Source organism: Spinacia oleracea, chromosome 1, assembly GCF_020520425.1.
Source record: "Spinacia oleracea cultivar Varoflay chromosome 1, BTI_SOV_V1, whole genome shotgun sequence".
Lineage (NCBI taxonomy): Eukaryota > Viridiplantae > Streptophyta > Magnoliopsida > Caryophyllales > Amaranthaceae > Spinacia > Spinacia oleracea.
The window spans coordinates 125,540,163-125,555,296 of NC_079487.1; the positions used below are offsets into that span (position 1 = coordinate 125,540,163).

General features: G+C 33.8%; 1 protein-coding gene across 5 annotated transcripts; it reads left to right on the forward strand.

The window, feature by feature from the left end:
- The first annotated feature begins 769 nt into the window (after positions 1-769).
- On the forward strand, positions 770-8,171 carry LOC110789528 (vacuolar protein sorting 38-like). Of its 5 annotated transcripts, none has more exons than XR_008918548.1 (10): positions 770-978; positions 1,104-1,225; positions 2,933-3,100; positions 4,099-4,305; positions 4,928-5,108; positions 5,609-5,769; positions 6,063-6,290; positions 7,204-7,305; positions 7,413-7,686; positions 7,789-8,171. XR_008918548.1 is itself a non-coding variant. In XM_021994214.2 (8 exons), the coding sequence occupies exons 3-8, from the start codon at positions 2,939-2,941 to the stop codon at positions 6,798-6,800; spliced, it is 1,059 nt and encodes a 352-aa protein (XP_021849906.1). In that variant the 5' UTR covers positions 770-978; positions 1,104-1,225; positions 2,933-2,938; the 3' UTR covers positions 6,801-6,983. The 5 variants fall into 5 exon arrangements, 1 of the variants encoding a protein (XP_021849906.1); XR_008918543.1 differs by having other exon boundaries at positions 7,805-8,171; XR_008918542.1 differs by having other exon boundaries at positions 7,866-8,171.
- Positions 8,172-15,134: the final 6,963 nt, after the last annotated feature.

Here is a 15,134-nt window from a genome sequence, read left to right on the forward strand (position 1 = left end):
TCACCATCAATAGTGTAATTCGGTGGAGTTGGTGGGAACTTACCTTGTGACTTGTAGGTCACAGGGTCGAGCCCCATCAACTGCAAATAGAATAACTCAAGTGAAGAACTTACCTTGTGACTTGTAGGTGCTAGTTCAGTAGGATCTCTTCTTCTTACCTGTTAAAAAAATAAAAATAAAATCAATAGTTTAGAGCATCAACACTCATGGGGAACCCATGAGTTTCTCTCCCCTCTTCTCATTGGTCCACATCACTTTCCACTAACTTTATCACATAACCTTCCCATTTCACAATTTCATACCTACATTCATTAACCTCCTCATTTACCTTCTCTCTCCTACTTTTCCATACCCCACTACCTTTTCTCCCTCCTACTCTCCATACTCCACCAATATTAATAAAAATTATTTGATTCAACACATTAAAATTAGATAATATTAATTAAATCAAAATTTGGTAATTATAATTAAATAATTACCATTTAATTAATCGGATTAAATCATTAAATGTAGTACGTTAAAAAAAGCGTTATTTACACTAATTTAATCGTTAATTGCTATTTACACTAATTTAATCGTTAACTAATATTTACACTAATCCAACGGTAATTTTTTTTAAAAAAAATAAAAATAAAGTTGGATTGTTTGAAGGGAAGAAACACACGTGGGGGAGTAATCTCCCATCAACTTGGGACCACTTTTGGGACCACTTTGTGGGAAGCTTTCCTTTTTATTAACCTCCTCTTTTGTTTTATGATTATGAGAAACATTCCATAATGGTGAAAACTCTCCCTTTTCCATTTTTTCTCAAATAGGAAGGTGAAATACCATGAATGTTGATGCTCTTAACAACATTTTATGAACCCCAAAAAGGCATAAACCGTTAAACGGATCCACTCTTCCGGTCTTTCCAACTCCAAAACCCCATTCTTATTCATTATTCCCAAGATTCTCTCATCTACGGCATTTCTCTCGCAGGTTCCCCCTTTCCTACATTTCTTAATTTGCTTACTATTTTTGGTAAATCTTAGCATTATTTTCTTGTTGAATTTTACTTAATTTATCTAATTATATGATTTGGGATGTTTATTTTTTCTAAAAAGGTAATTAAATCAAAATCGATGATGTGAAAAACAGCCGGGCGGACTGAACTTGCGTAGCTCATTCTCTTGATATGCCGTGTTCATGATTGTCTGCGTAGCTCGTCCGCTAAATTTTTAAATCTGTAAGTTTCTTTTTCGCAATCTTAGATGATTTTTTCGGAGTTTAAATCGTTCTTTGTAGTGCTCAGATGATTTGATAATTAATAGGATTTTGACAATTTGAAAATTGCAGTTTTTTAAAATTTTGTTTAATCAAGAACATTTCTGCATTAGTTTGTGTTTTTTGGGCTTTGTTGAAGGAATGGGAGGAAAGGGAGAGAAAGGAAAAGAAAAATATGGTTTTCTGGGTTTGGATTATACTAAAAATATGGGAGTATGTGACTATTATTTCCGGAACGAGGTGTATTACTAAAAATAATGGAATTATTTTACACTGAATTTCTTTCAAAAAATTATGTCAACTTCAATGTTAATGGTTATTATGACCATTGTTATTGCTTACACCCCGACTAACTTTTATGGCGGAACTCATTTTATTTAATAATTGATAAACTCCCCAACTTGTCTTGATTAATGATATGATAGACTGTAACTAGAATTAATCAATCAAAGTAGGACTCTTGTCAGTTGTAATCGCAAATTTGTATTTCGTAGGAAATGAAAGACATTTGCAAACTTTCATTACTGATCATTCTCAAATAATCAAATACTACATCAAAGCCTTTACTAGACTCGTAAAGCACACTACTAACCAACAAGTCAATAGGTATTGGAATCCAAATACCATCAACAAAATGCAAAAGTTAATCATTATCTTAAAATAAAGAGCAAGGACAACTAATGTTGAGCATTACTTTCAACTTCTATTGTCATAAAATTTGTTGCATATACACTTGTACATCTAAATTTGTTTTGAAATCATTTACCAAGACGTTGTTGTGAATATAACAACCACAATAAAACCACCTTTATAACACACTAACACATAATAACCCTTCAATACATAAATCGGGTACTCAATACAACACCAACAACAAAGCCTAGTCCCAAAATGATTTGGGGTCGGCTAACACGAACCTTCATAAGCAACCGTCCATGAAACATGAAACAAGAAAAGTAAAAGGTGAGGGTAATGAGACATAGAAAATAGGAAACAAGAAAACAAGGTCGGTTTAAAAAAGAAACAAAGATGTTAAGAAAAAATAAGGAGAAAAGTTTGCAAAGGAAAATAATAAAACAACTTCGCATATGAGTGACTGTCAGCTAGTCCCAAGCCTGGATAAAGGAGGGGGGTTGCGGCAGGTTTGTTGCGGCTAGCGTAAAACTTAGCCACATCTTATGGACATGAACCGAACAAATGGGGCACTCAATGATTTCAGAAACTGTTGAAATTAATTAAAATCACAATAGTATGAACCATATTATTCTAAATGAATAATGTACATAAAGAGAATTAATTTCTTACTATTACACACACAAGAAAATAATGAGAAGATGGGTATTAGTTGGTTTGTTTAAAAAGTAACTAAAGAAAAAATACTAACATGGTATATATTTGTTAGTCGAGATTGGAGTAGTCTTCTGTGCGCATCCATCTCGGTTGGGGTGATTGGAAGAGCCAAACGTAATTAAAAAAGAAATATAAAATTCCCGGAGGAAATCCTCAGTTTTCAAATGAGATTGATAGTCACAGAGTTTTTAAGTCCGAAACAGTCTGGGATATTTGTTATGGACGATAATAAATTTCTTATATCTTTAACTTCCTCTAATAATCAGTTCCTAATTTATCTCAATTTACACTATCCGTTTTCATTTTGATTGTAATTTAGAAATTGATGGACCTTGGAAGCTTAAGTTCTAAAGATCCCCACCTGAAAGTGATTCAATGGGAAGATTTTGAACAAGAACTTGCTACGCTATCTAGTCTTTCTTCGGCCCTCCAACAAGCTCAACTCCAGAAACTCGCTATCCAACGTCAGCTTCAAACACTAATTCAGGTATCTGGGTTGTTCAATTTCAGGATCTTTTATCAACAATTTAGAGTTGTCACTGTCTTGGAGTCTTGTCGATTATCTTCAATGATAACTCATCTTTGATAACATATCATTGTATTTTGTCTTCCTTGGCTGAACTTTTGGTTTTACTAAGGTTTGAACTAATTTCCTGGGCGCTTTAATTACTCACTCATATTAGAGATTTAAGTCACATTTACGGAATACAAGGTTTTGCATTTTCTAAAATAATAGTACGTTGTAGTATAAGTTTCTGATTGAACTTCACAAGATGCCCTGCTTTAATTGAGTGATTCTAGTTATATTCTATCAAGTTTGGATAGTTTGCAAATTCTTAGTCTTTTTCAAATAATATGTGTGTTGTCATAACAAGCAGACAATGTAAGAGGGACATAGACATTCCAGCAATTACAATGGTCATAAGAACGGTTAATGTTTCTGTTCCATTAATTTTGCGAAAGGATTAGCAGTGTAAATTTCCATTTTTTTAAAAATATACCTCCTCCCAGAAATTATAGTCAGATATGCTAATTTAGGATGCCCATAAATATTTGTCACATTCTTTATAACTAGTAATGCATCTTGATTATGAGAGGTTTTGTGAAGGCTTGGGAGTTGGGGCACTGTGGCTATTAATTTTGAACGACGGTCTCTCTCTTTAGAAATTCCTTATCCATGTATAAAAAAGCTCAAGGCGATTTGGAGTTCCCTGCCTCAGTGCGCCTCATAAGGAACAGTAAAAAAAAATTGTTGAAAAAATGTTGTGCGCCTCAGGGTACGCCGGGGCGCTCCTCTTTGAAATCGCTTCGCCTAGACCATAAAAGGCGCATAGTTGCATACCCCTAATGCTTGTGAGTTGAGCCTGAGTGTCTGGGGCATACTTTTTAAAACATTGTTCCATATAGTCATGTTTACCGAACATATCTTGATATACGAGGCTTTAATCAAATTGCTTGCTCCGCGGGATTGGATATCGTTTCCAGGTACAATCTGACTCTTTGAGCAGGAAGAATGAACTTGATGAGATTTCTGAAAGAGTGGAAGATAAGAAGCTGGTTATGGGAAACATGTTAATGCAAGCAAAGGTGGTAGAAGAACATGCTAAAACAAAAGAGGAGCACTTAGGCACTGAAATCAAGTCTCTACTTATTTCAGGGACATCTCTATCTGTTGCGCGGAAAAGAATTTGGGTAATCTGCAATTATAACTGCTTTATTGGTTATTTCTTCATCTATTTAGAAAGTTGTGATTAAATTAACCTCGTCATAATCAAGAACTTCCCCTATTTGATTGTTTTGTGTAGACAATATGATTAGCAAAACATTAGATGTGTAATTAGCTAAAGAAAAGAAGATATTAGATGTGTTACTTCTGTGCATGTATTTGCTTGAAGGGGTAATGCCGATAAAGTTAATTGATGTCAAAATTAACATATATTGTGTTCACGCGTTAACTTTTAAATATGAGATTAATCTGCTCAATGATGTACGATTTCTATTTTTGCTTGTATTTATGAGGCAATGTTAAAAAGTAGTTTTATTTAATATAAAACTATATTATTAGAAAATTATGAAAATTGATATCATGAAAATTCATGTTGAAATGAATCTAAGAAGATCCCACATGATATGTTTTTCTCATATACTCCCTATAAGTTACTTAAGCCAGTCAAAGTTTTCTAAATTTGACCACATAAATAGTAAAGGGTAAGAACTTCATGAAACGAAGGTAGTAGTAAGTAAAAGCTTCAGTTTTGTTATTATTTTCAGTTGTGTTTTTACTTTAGTTTTAATTAATTATAAATCATTGCAGGAATCCTGTAGGTTACTTGCTGGAGATAAGGGTCTTGCTCAACTAAGTGGTCTCCAGAAGATGCTTAGTGTGAGACAACAGCACATGGTTTCTCAAGTTGCGTATCTTTATCCCGTAAAGACCTTGATTGGTGCAACTCAGGAGCTTGAACTAGATTCATTTCCGAGTGGGAGCAGACCAGGTACGAGTTCTTTTGTTCCACATTAGAATCTCTCTGATTAATTGTGCTTGAAGCAAGATTATGTCTTCTTCTGGATAAGAAATGTAGTCGCAACTATCAAACTACGATTTGATGTGTGTGTGCTTGTGTTTGTGTGTGTGTTTTGGGTGGAGGTGGAAGTGGGGTTGATGTTTAGCTAATTGAAGGAGGATACTTGAGTTCCATTGTTTTCTTTTATTTAGAATTGGGTTTGGCACCATAAGAAAAAGGGGGCTGTAAAGTTCTTCATCTATAATAACTCTTTATATAAAAGAATAAAAAGCTAATACCAGATCATCAAATTAGCTTTTGCGTGTTTTTATTTCCTTTGTCATTTTATTCTTATACTCCGTAGCTTTCTTGTGATTGGATACCATCATTTTTTATGTTTGCACCCCAAATCTGCACTATGAAACTTCGTTATTCCTCATTTTAATACGTAGATATCTTTCACCCCTCTGCTTAATTGATGTTATCTGCAGGGACTCCTGGTGATACTCTAGATGAGAACAAATCAAGGAACCAAGGAACATTATCTATCTCAAGCGTGGAGTTGAATATGCTTCCTTTTACGCAAATTACTTTCTTCACTGATAAGAAGCAGATTCAGAGGTCGACAACTGCTTTGGGATATGTTGCCCATGTATGTTCGTTCTCTCCCTTTGAGTAAAATAATTTGAATCTTCATAACATGATACTCGGGCTATTCCCTTTTGCTCATACATAGATCTTTGTCCTTGTAATTTGCTAAGATCTTTCATGCACTTTCATGTGGCTGGTCACTAATAATCTATAGCTGACTTGCAAGGATTTTCACATGAGCAACGCTACCTCCCTCTTAGTGTCTCACTCTCTTCCCAGTCCTCCTCCCTGTCACAAAAAATGAGCGGCAACAGTAATTGGATGATATTAATTTATTGAGTGTGTCCGTTGCAGGTTATCTCACTCACAGCTTCATACCTACATGTCCCTTTGCGTTATCCTTTGCGTTTGGGTGGTTCTCATTCATATATTAAAGATTGTGCACCGTATATTGATCAAGTATCATCAGTACCCTCCTCAACTGCCCTTGCCTCTGCAACTAAGAAGTGTTTGGAATTTCCACTATTTTTAGACGGGAAAGATGCAACCAGAGCAGCATATGCTATCTTTTTATTAAACAAGGTTTGCTAATTACTCAAATATTATTATGTCATAGATTGGGAAGTATGAGGACTTCTAGTATTTGGTGAACCTTTTTAATAAATGCGTGCTGCTTCTTTATTGCCTGCCATTTATGTATGTGTTGGGATCATAGTAGATTTTTGAGTTTAAGCAGTATACATGTATGTTTAATTGTTTACAGTTGGTTTTCTTGCTTTAAGTTGCCTATTATACAGGAAGATATAATTTGTCACTCTTTGCCTGTCATTTGATGTTCCTTTATAGGAGTATTCATTCATCCCTAGTGTTTGATGAGATATTGGACTGACTTGAATGAAATTCTCTAAGCATCCAGCTAAACTTTCTTACTTAATCAACTTATCTTTCTTAGCATTCCTTTGCATATTGCAGGATATAGAACAACTGTTGAATTACATTGGCATTAAAAGCTTAGGGCCTCGACATGTATTGGCTAATCTGAAGGAGCTGTTTAGAATCATTCTATCGCCAGAGTTTATAGAAAGTGAATGATATCAGACCTTGTAAGCTAAGTATAATTTTTGTAAATGTTTATTTTATTTTATTCACATAATGGGTACAGATTTTTTTTTTTTTTTTTTACGTGAGCACCTGATCAAAATTCAAACATCGACATGAAGATGTGTATTCTTTGTGAAGCTAGCATAGGATTGACTCTGTGACATGTGTCAATAACTAAAATTTGCAATTATTTTTATATGCAAAAATAGTTTGTTAGAGGTTAAACTTAAGGACGACAAGGTGTCAAGGTGTCCTTAGAATGAAACTTAATATAAATTACCTGTTAATATCCCATTAAATCAGGTAAGTAACCGGGCTTTCTAGAGATTTTCTTAAGCTTTATGATTCCGAATCATGAATGGCCCGACTGTTATCTTTATCATTCTTATTTCAGGTACTACCTGTTTTCCTGATAGCTCTTCCTTTGAAAGAAGATCACCAGTGCACTGCTGTTTATAGGCGTGTTTGTAATCTTGTTTTGTCATCCCATCCTCAGGTATTATTCTTCGTGCAAACTAGTTATATGCTATATAGTCTGTTTGAGGATTCTTTAATTAATGACTAGCTTGGTTGATTCTTAATTTGTTTTGAATATACATGCAGATTCTTGTCACTGGTACCAGACTCGTGAATCTTTTTGCTCAAGTGGCATTGTCACCCCATGGAGACTAGTGAAGTTGAAACCTAATCAGTAGGTCTTTTTCACATCTCAAATCTATATGACCATAAAGTGCATACAAAAAACTGATTCCTACCGCGTCATTGAGCTGGGTTTCTTCATAGATTCTGAAAATGCCGACAAAAGAGAAGAAAGTTTGTCTAGGCCTATAGTTACTGAAAGTAATGATATATGATCTTTCACTCAGCTGCCTACCAGGTATTCTAATGTGCCAGTTTTCTGTTGCCATATTAATTTTCAGCCATTCAACTTCCAGTTTGCACTTGATTCATTATATAACGATACTGATCTCTGTAATAGTGTTACTGATATGCAGGTTAGGGTCGATGTTCACTCAATGTCTGCCTTTGTGTTTGACTTTGAGTTTTTGTGTACAGGTTCTGGGTCCTTTGGGGGGATCCGGGTATTGTATTGGACCACGGTTACCTGGTTCGCTAGTATGAGATTGGGTACGGGTTCACAATTTGCTACCTAATTTGCTAAATTAGACCAAAATTATACTATTTTGATGTTATAATTCGCTTTTTCGGTTCGCGGTTGTGGGCTGATTGGAGGATTAGGTAACACTGTGTTGGACAATCAAACACCTCGCAACACTCTCCTTAAAATTTTTGCTTGTTTATCAGTTTATGTGTAAGCTTTTGGATTTGATAGTGTGATATATAGAAAGAAGGATTGAAGGATGTTGTTTCCAGTCTTTTCCAAATTCAATTTACATGCCTTTGCTGGGTTGCTGCTGGCAAATTAACGTGGTGTTTTCTTTAAACTACTTTTACTAATAATTTTTCGTCGATTCATATCTGTTTGTTTTAGCATGCTATTAGATTTTACTCCATGCTAATTAGCATTGATTTAAATTAATCATTCACAAGGCTGCTGCCCAGTTTCATGGTGCCACTTATGTAAACTCAGTGCAGAGGCCAGAGCCCACAAACTCCGCTGTTCATCTCGGGCCTCTCCGCAGCTGGCCCAAGACCCAGGCCCATAACTGAACAGGTTTCCTCCCACAAATCCGATTCACATCACGATTAATGACTGCATCGGAGATGTAAGCAACTACTGTACTCCTTAAGAAGGATCTAATTACATACTTCATTTACTAACACTAACACTCCGTAGATAATATCATTGAAAACTATGGACTAGTTTCCAACCTAAAAATTGGGGGTTAAGGTCCTGCTCTGTTGGATTTTATTTCAGCTTCATTCAGGTCAGTTTATCTCCATAGTTCCATTCTCTTTAGCTCCAAGAGTCTAATGTTTCGTTCAATTTAGTTCAGCTTCATTCATTTCATGACATTTCAGTTCAGTTTAGCCAAATAAATTCAGAAAAACACGACCTAACCCCACTCAGGCCACTCGGAGCATTTGGAAGAGAGTTTCCTTTTATCCTTCCCCCTCTCAAAGTGTGTACCCCGCTAACTAGGCTGGATTAAACTAAAAGGGGGTTGGGGGGTACTTCGTATTAATTAATGAAACTGAGCCATTCTTCAAGATTTAACCGACCCTGCTTATATAAAAATATGACGATGCAGCCATATCTGTATTTTTGTAACAAGATTATGAAAGTTCCATAATTAGGTAACCTTTTCCTAATCAGGATATTGTTTGATTCTATGATCTGCTTTTTATTTATTTTTTATATAACAAATACGCATATATACACATTAACTAGTCAACTACTCAACCGAGGTGACGGGAGTACTGTATAATCGTATGTAGCCAATATAGGTGATATCTTTGGCTGGATAAGTTAAAACGACAAATATACATTAAGCTAAGATAAGCTAATAAAACAATGATATTTAATTTCTAATTTCATATAATCATGATATGAAGTTGATTACTCCGTATAATATTTAATGTTGGATTCAACAGATAATAATGCATTTGTGTAATTGTATTGTGATGTTTTTTGTTGCTACTACAATTGAATAATTCTGGTCTTCAACTTACTCTTATGCCATATTATTAGCACAAAAACTTTAGCTGGCTCCTGCTTGCAAATTATTTAAATGAACAACAAGACAATAATAGTAATGATTGTCATAATAAAATACGATCGAGTAAGCTATAGACTAAATCTCGTACATGCTCGGATATTTTACACAATTTTTATTTGAATTTTTTATTTTATAATATATTTGACTGAAATATTCCCCCAAAAGTTTTGTATAATTAAAATTATTGAACATTTAATCGTCTAAGATGCAATTCATGTCCGACCACATATTACATATTTTATAGGCGTAATATGACCAAAATATTGAGTAATATGTTTTCCATTATCAACTTACATATTTGAGTATTTGACTAATATGTTACAAAAAATATTTTAATAAAATTATTATTACGTGGTACGGAGTACGTTGCATCTATTATTTACATAATATATAAACGAATATTAATTTTTATGTAAATAAAAGGATGGGAATATGAAATAAAAAGTTAAAGATTGTTTCTTAGGAAAGGGAATATTTGTTATTTGGCAGAAAAAACTTACACTAAGAAGTGTCATATATCATTTTTGGTGTATGTTTAGTAGAAAGTTATAAATTATAGATTAGTCACTAAATGATTCTCCGTCGTTGGTTTTTTTAACTGTTTTTCCAATTGGTTATAAATCTTCTTTCCCAAAAATCTACAATTTGTGTCACAATTGAATTTATGTTTGACGGTATGATTCATCAATTTTCCAATTAGGTATTGATGGCCTGATGGGTTTGATAAACTTTCAATTTTCCAATTAGGTATTGATGGGTTTGATAAACTTTCATTCGTAAAATCGAATATTATTAGTTAAACAAAAAACAGAGTAGTTAAAGGTAAAAAAGCAAGAGATCTAGTAAAAACTATTTTTCCACCCTCTCTAACATAAGACCTACAAAGTGTTTTGACACTATTTTCATCAGTAATTAATAACTTATACCACGAGAGGAAGATTTCCTAATACTTTCTTCATAACCTTAATAAATTTACAAAAATACGTACTCGTAGTCTCGTATAGAAGTTTTACTCGATCAAGAAGCTTAGAGTGGCCAATTGTGATGCTGTTCATGCTGCCAACTTTGAACTACAAACAAAATTTATGATATATTAACTCCGTTTCATAAAGTTCTTTACACTTTGAGAAATGTGCCCAAAAATTAAAATTTTGACCATAAATTCTCACTATTATATCTATAAAAATTATCATGAGATATCTTGTTAGATTCGTCTCAAAATGTATTTTATAAATATCAAATTTTATAATTTTTTTGCTATACAGAATTTGATATATTAACGATCAAACATTGCACCGGAGTCTGTGCAAATAATAAGTGTAAAGATCTTTTTAAAACGAATGTAGTATAGCTTAATTAAATGAATATATCTGTCTACTATTTAGCTGTCTGTTATTTAGAAGACGTCCAAAATTGTAGTAGTAGCAGATTAAATATATTGGAATATCCAACTTTACGTTTATTCTTACAAGTATTATTATTTGGTCAACCAATCATAAACCATTTCCTGCCAGATTGCTTAGCTTTCTTAGATCTAACATAAAATGATGCACCAACTAACAAATCAAATTTAACTACTTTTTTATTCTGCAAACATAATATAATATTGTAACATTATATTTTCATAGATGAGGTCAATAAACAAGTCCATGATTGTTTGTTCTGCTGCTTGCATGTGGAACCTCTACACTGAGATGGTTTTCTCAAAAGTACATTAAATTAAATTAATGTACGTGATCGATCTAGGGTTAAAAGTTTGACATTATGAGTTTTATGATCTTTATGAATTATGATTTATGACTTCAATGTTGTGAAAAAATAAAAAATGAAACTTTTGAAGTGAATTGAAGATTCACTTATTCTTCTCCCCTACTCTTACAAGTATGGCTTGCAAGGCTGTTATATATAGGTGACCAAGATTAATTAGGATATTAAAGAATTAAATAATACAAGTAATTCAATACTTTTTACCGGTTATCAAGATTAATTAGGATATTTTTAGACTAATACGCGAAAGATTTATAATTTTATATTGTAGTGTGTTGCGTAAGTAAGCTGAGATAGCCGGAAAAGAAAAGTGTTGTAATTAGAAATTAAAAGAATTCAATTACTTAGCGGCATATGGTAAATATACGTACTTCATGTATACACTTAACGATAGTAGATTAGTAGTTCAAAATATATCAAGTTTCATAAAAAGACTATTGATTTTAATTCCTGTAAGAAAATTGTTGTGACTAATTAATATGATACTTAAATTCATTATCCTAGTGATAATGGCTAGTGTTGTAATAGTAGTAGTTGTTACGAACAACTTAATAATTGATGTTATTGTTCTTTATCAACGATAGGATGAGCTACACAAATGTTGCATGATTAGTGACAAACTTCTTATTTACCCCCTTAAAAAAAGGCAACTAGTTTGGATATTCCAAAGAAGTACAAAATCCAACATAATTAATAATTTACTATGTACTACCTGATATATACTGGTATTATTCAATTTCGATTTAGAAGTTTAGTTAACAATTTAGAGAAAGTGGTAAAATATATGGTGTGACAAGTCACATAAAATTTTATACTTAGTGGTATATTTTGGATGTGAGATCAAACCCGGCCTATTAGGAGGCACTTGGCCAAAATAAAATCACATAAGACTTTGGGAAAAGTCTCACATATAGAGAGAAGGATGAGATATCCCACTTAACAAGTTCTAAGGTGGTTCCATACTTCCATCCTTAAATCACATGGTAATAAGAGGGTAGCTCCTTAAGCTTATTAAATGATTAATTCTCTCATCTTGGATCATTGTGGGACACTCAAATGTGTTATCTGAAAAAAGCTATGTTTCAACGCATAAACTCAACCTATTCCTTAAATATAATCAAAGGAGTTTGTATTACCATCAAATATACCACCGTTGATAGCAACCCGGAGAATCCAATATTAGAAGATATGTTGTCTTGTCAAGGGGCTTAAATTACCATTATTTAGCCAATCGTTAGCAATTTACCGCTCTAGTACTAGTAGTCAAATAATAATCATGGTTACACACTTACACCAGTATATAGGCACATTATTGATACACATTAAATTTCTCATTTAAGTATTTAATTATAATTAATTCTAATAATTGCTCATAAATACTCCGTAGGAGTATACGGAGTACTACGCATATCCATGGTATTAATACTAGAATATGCGGAGTACGAAGTATGTAGTATGATATGTTCGTATGTAGCACAGCCACACAGGAGATGTCAAGATCCAATTTTGTTGGATAGGATGGCAAGTGACGGGTGACAAAGGGCAACAATAATGTATGAAGTTAAAGTATATAGAGAATGTTCTTGCAAAAACCCTTTCTATTGGTAGATATAAAGATGGTCGTGGGCCGGACCAAGTCGGGCTTCGGGAAGAGCCCATGGGCCGTGTGTCTAAACGGGTCGGGTTCGAGTCAGGCCCACTTTGTATCGTGTCGGGCTGGACCAAGTCGGAAAGTTCAAAACTGGGCTCAGGGACGGGTCGGGTCGTTGTGCCTAAGCCTAATTTTACTAAATTTAGCGTGTTTTGTCGAGTCGTGTCGTGCCTTGTCGTGATTTTTCCAAAAAAAATCGGCTTAGGCCCGTCTCACGGCCCACGACTTTGTGCTCGTGTTGGGTCGTGCTTGTTTTGTGTCCTCGTCGGATCGGGCCGGCCCACAACCGTCTTTAGGTAGATAGGAAATCCCCCTCCCCTCCCCCCCCCAAAACAACTTTTTTTCATTTTTCTTTTTTGACAAAGAGGTTAGACCAAAATTAATATTTGCTGGGGAACAAATAAGTGGTGATCAAAAGTAGGGTTAGGTTTTATACAAAAACTCATATCCTAAACCCGCACATTTTTTCGATCCATTAAATCAGACCTTTACGTTCGAACCATTGTTGATCAGCTCTACTACAAATCAATAATTTTCCTATGATTATTTAAAAATGTATAAAAGACATGTGGGTGTGTCTCCAATGTAGTAAAACATGCACACATTGACACATGATAAGACATTTGGTAGGCACATTCAATGAATTGTATAATTAAGGTCGTATTTTGTTGCATTGCGGCCTTCCCATGTGAGTAAGGGGGCCTTAGATTTGAAGTTCAAACTCAAGGATATTTTGACAAGAACAAATAACTTGAGTTTCGACCAGTCAACTAAATGTTAATTGGTTTTGATTAGCTTATTTAAGGTACAACATCCACATCTAATAAGTACGCACACAAATATCTCATAAAAGTATTTCATATAAATATGGTGGGTTAAACAAACAAGTGCTTTAGTGATTGTTGTTCACTTGTTTGATTGAAAAGTTTTTGGAAATAAAACATGCCTCACGTTTAAATCTTGAATCAACAAATATGTACCCCGTATTATATATAATTAGGTCAATTTATCAATAGGCATGTCATTTGCGAAGAAGGACGCCTAATGCAGACGGTCCATGCACGTTACAGGTCAATAGTCATTGAGTTAATGGGAGAGAGGACTGAGCTATTTTGACCTCGATATTAATTTAGACCTCATACGACCTGGTATTCAAATTTATACGAAGTACTCCGTATGTTTTTTGGTAGCTCAAAAATAGAACTCGGAAAATGTTCCGAACTAGCGGGTGTCGAGCAGAAAAATTGGCCAGATGGTTGGCCGACTCGACATAAAGGAATGGCAATTTGTTATGGCCTAACCTTCCTTTTATTACCCTACGTAATAAAAACTATTTTAAATAACCATCGTGTCCCGTCATCCTTGGTCCTTAGATATATACCCTGGTAACTTGTATGGTGTGCTCATTCAGCTCTTTTACCTTGGAACATTAGTCATGTTTTGTAAAAATATATATGTATATTTTTTGTTTAGATGGGACAAGAAAAAAGGTATTATAAATTACAAATAAGGAAAGAAAATTTCAAAATTGTAACCTTTTGGACTGGACATATAAGTACCTTCGGTCAACTTGATTTTTATTTTTAATTTTGTGTGAATGAGGCACAATGACGGAGGTGAGTATCGATCTCAGGATCACCTGGAATCGGGATGGAAACTCTAACCGGGATCACCTTCGGTCAAGTTGATGTGTAGCTTATCGCATTCAATTAATTTGTCAAAAACACTAAAACCAAAAATAAACATATATTGCTAAGTAAGTCCAATTTCACATGTTGTTAACCTATCATTACACTTCTATCCAAAAAGAGTTACAGTATATTATCCCCATCTTATATTCCGTATTGTTATATGATTGGCTATTCGACATCACTTAAAAAAAAATGAAATGAGGTAGCTTAGGTTAGAATAATTTGGAGTAGTACCGAGTAGATGCTCAAACTGACACAATTGGTTGTCCAAGTTTGTAGCTGCATCTTGAGAATCTACGTGATCCTGTGACAGAATGAAACCATACACAAATTCGAATGTTAATGAACAAGTCCGTGACCTAATTTTGAAATTTATTCTAAGTTTCAACTTATCAACTTATCCACTTGTATGTAACATAATTCTATAAAAACAAATATCATAATGGAGTACATATTTTCTTTGTTAAATATAAATATTACGGAGTATAAATTTATTTTTTCTAGAAATTAATGAATTAATATATTTTTCATTTAA

What these genes read in the sequence shown, in the direction of transcription:
- LOC110789528 (XM_021994214.2), top strand. Translation starts at nt 2,939, where the DNA reads ATGGACCTTGGAAGCTTAAGTTCTAAAGATCCCCACCTGAAAGTGATT. An exon ending in AGCTTCAAACACTAATTCAG is followed by an intron (nt 3,101 to 4,098) that starts GTATCTGGGTTG and finishes TATCGTTTCCAG; the next exon opens with GTACAATCTGACTCTTTGAG. An exon ending in CTTTGGGATATGTTGCCCAT is followed by an intron (nt 5,770 to 6,062) that starts GTATGTTCGTTC and finishes TGTCCGTTGCAG; the next exon opens with GTTATCTCACTCACAGCTTC.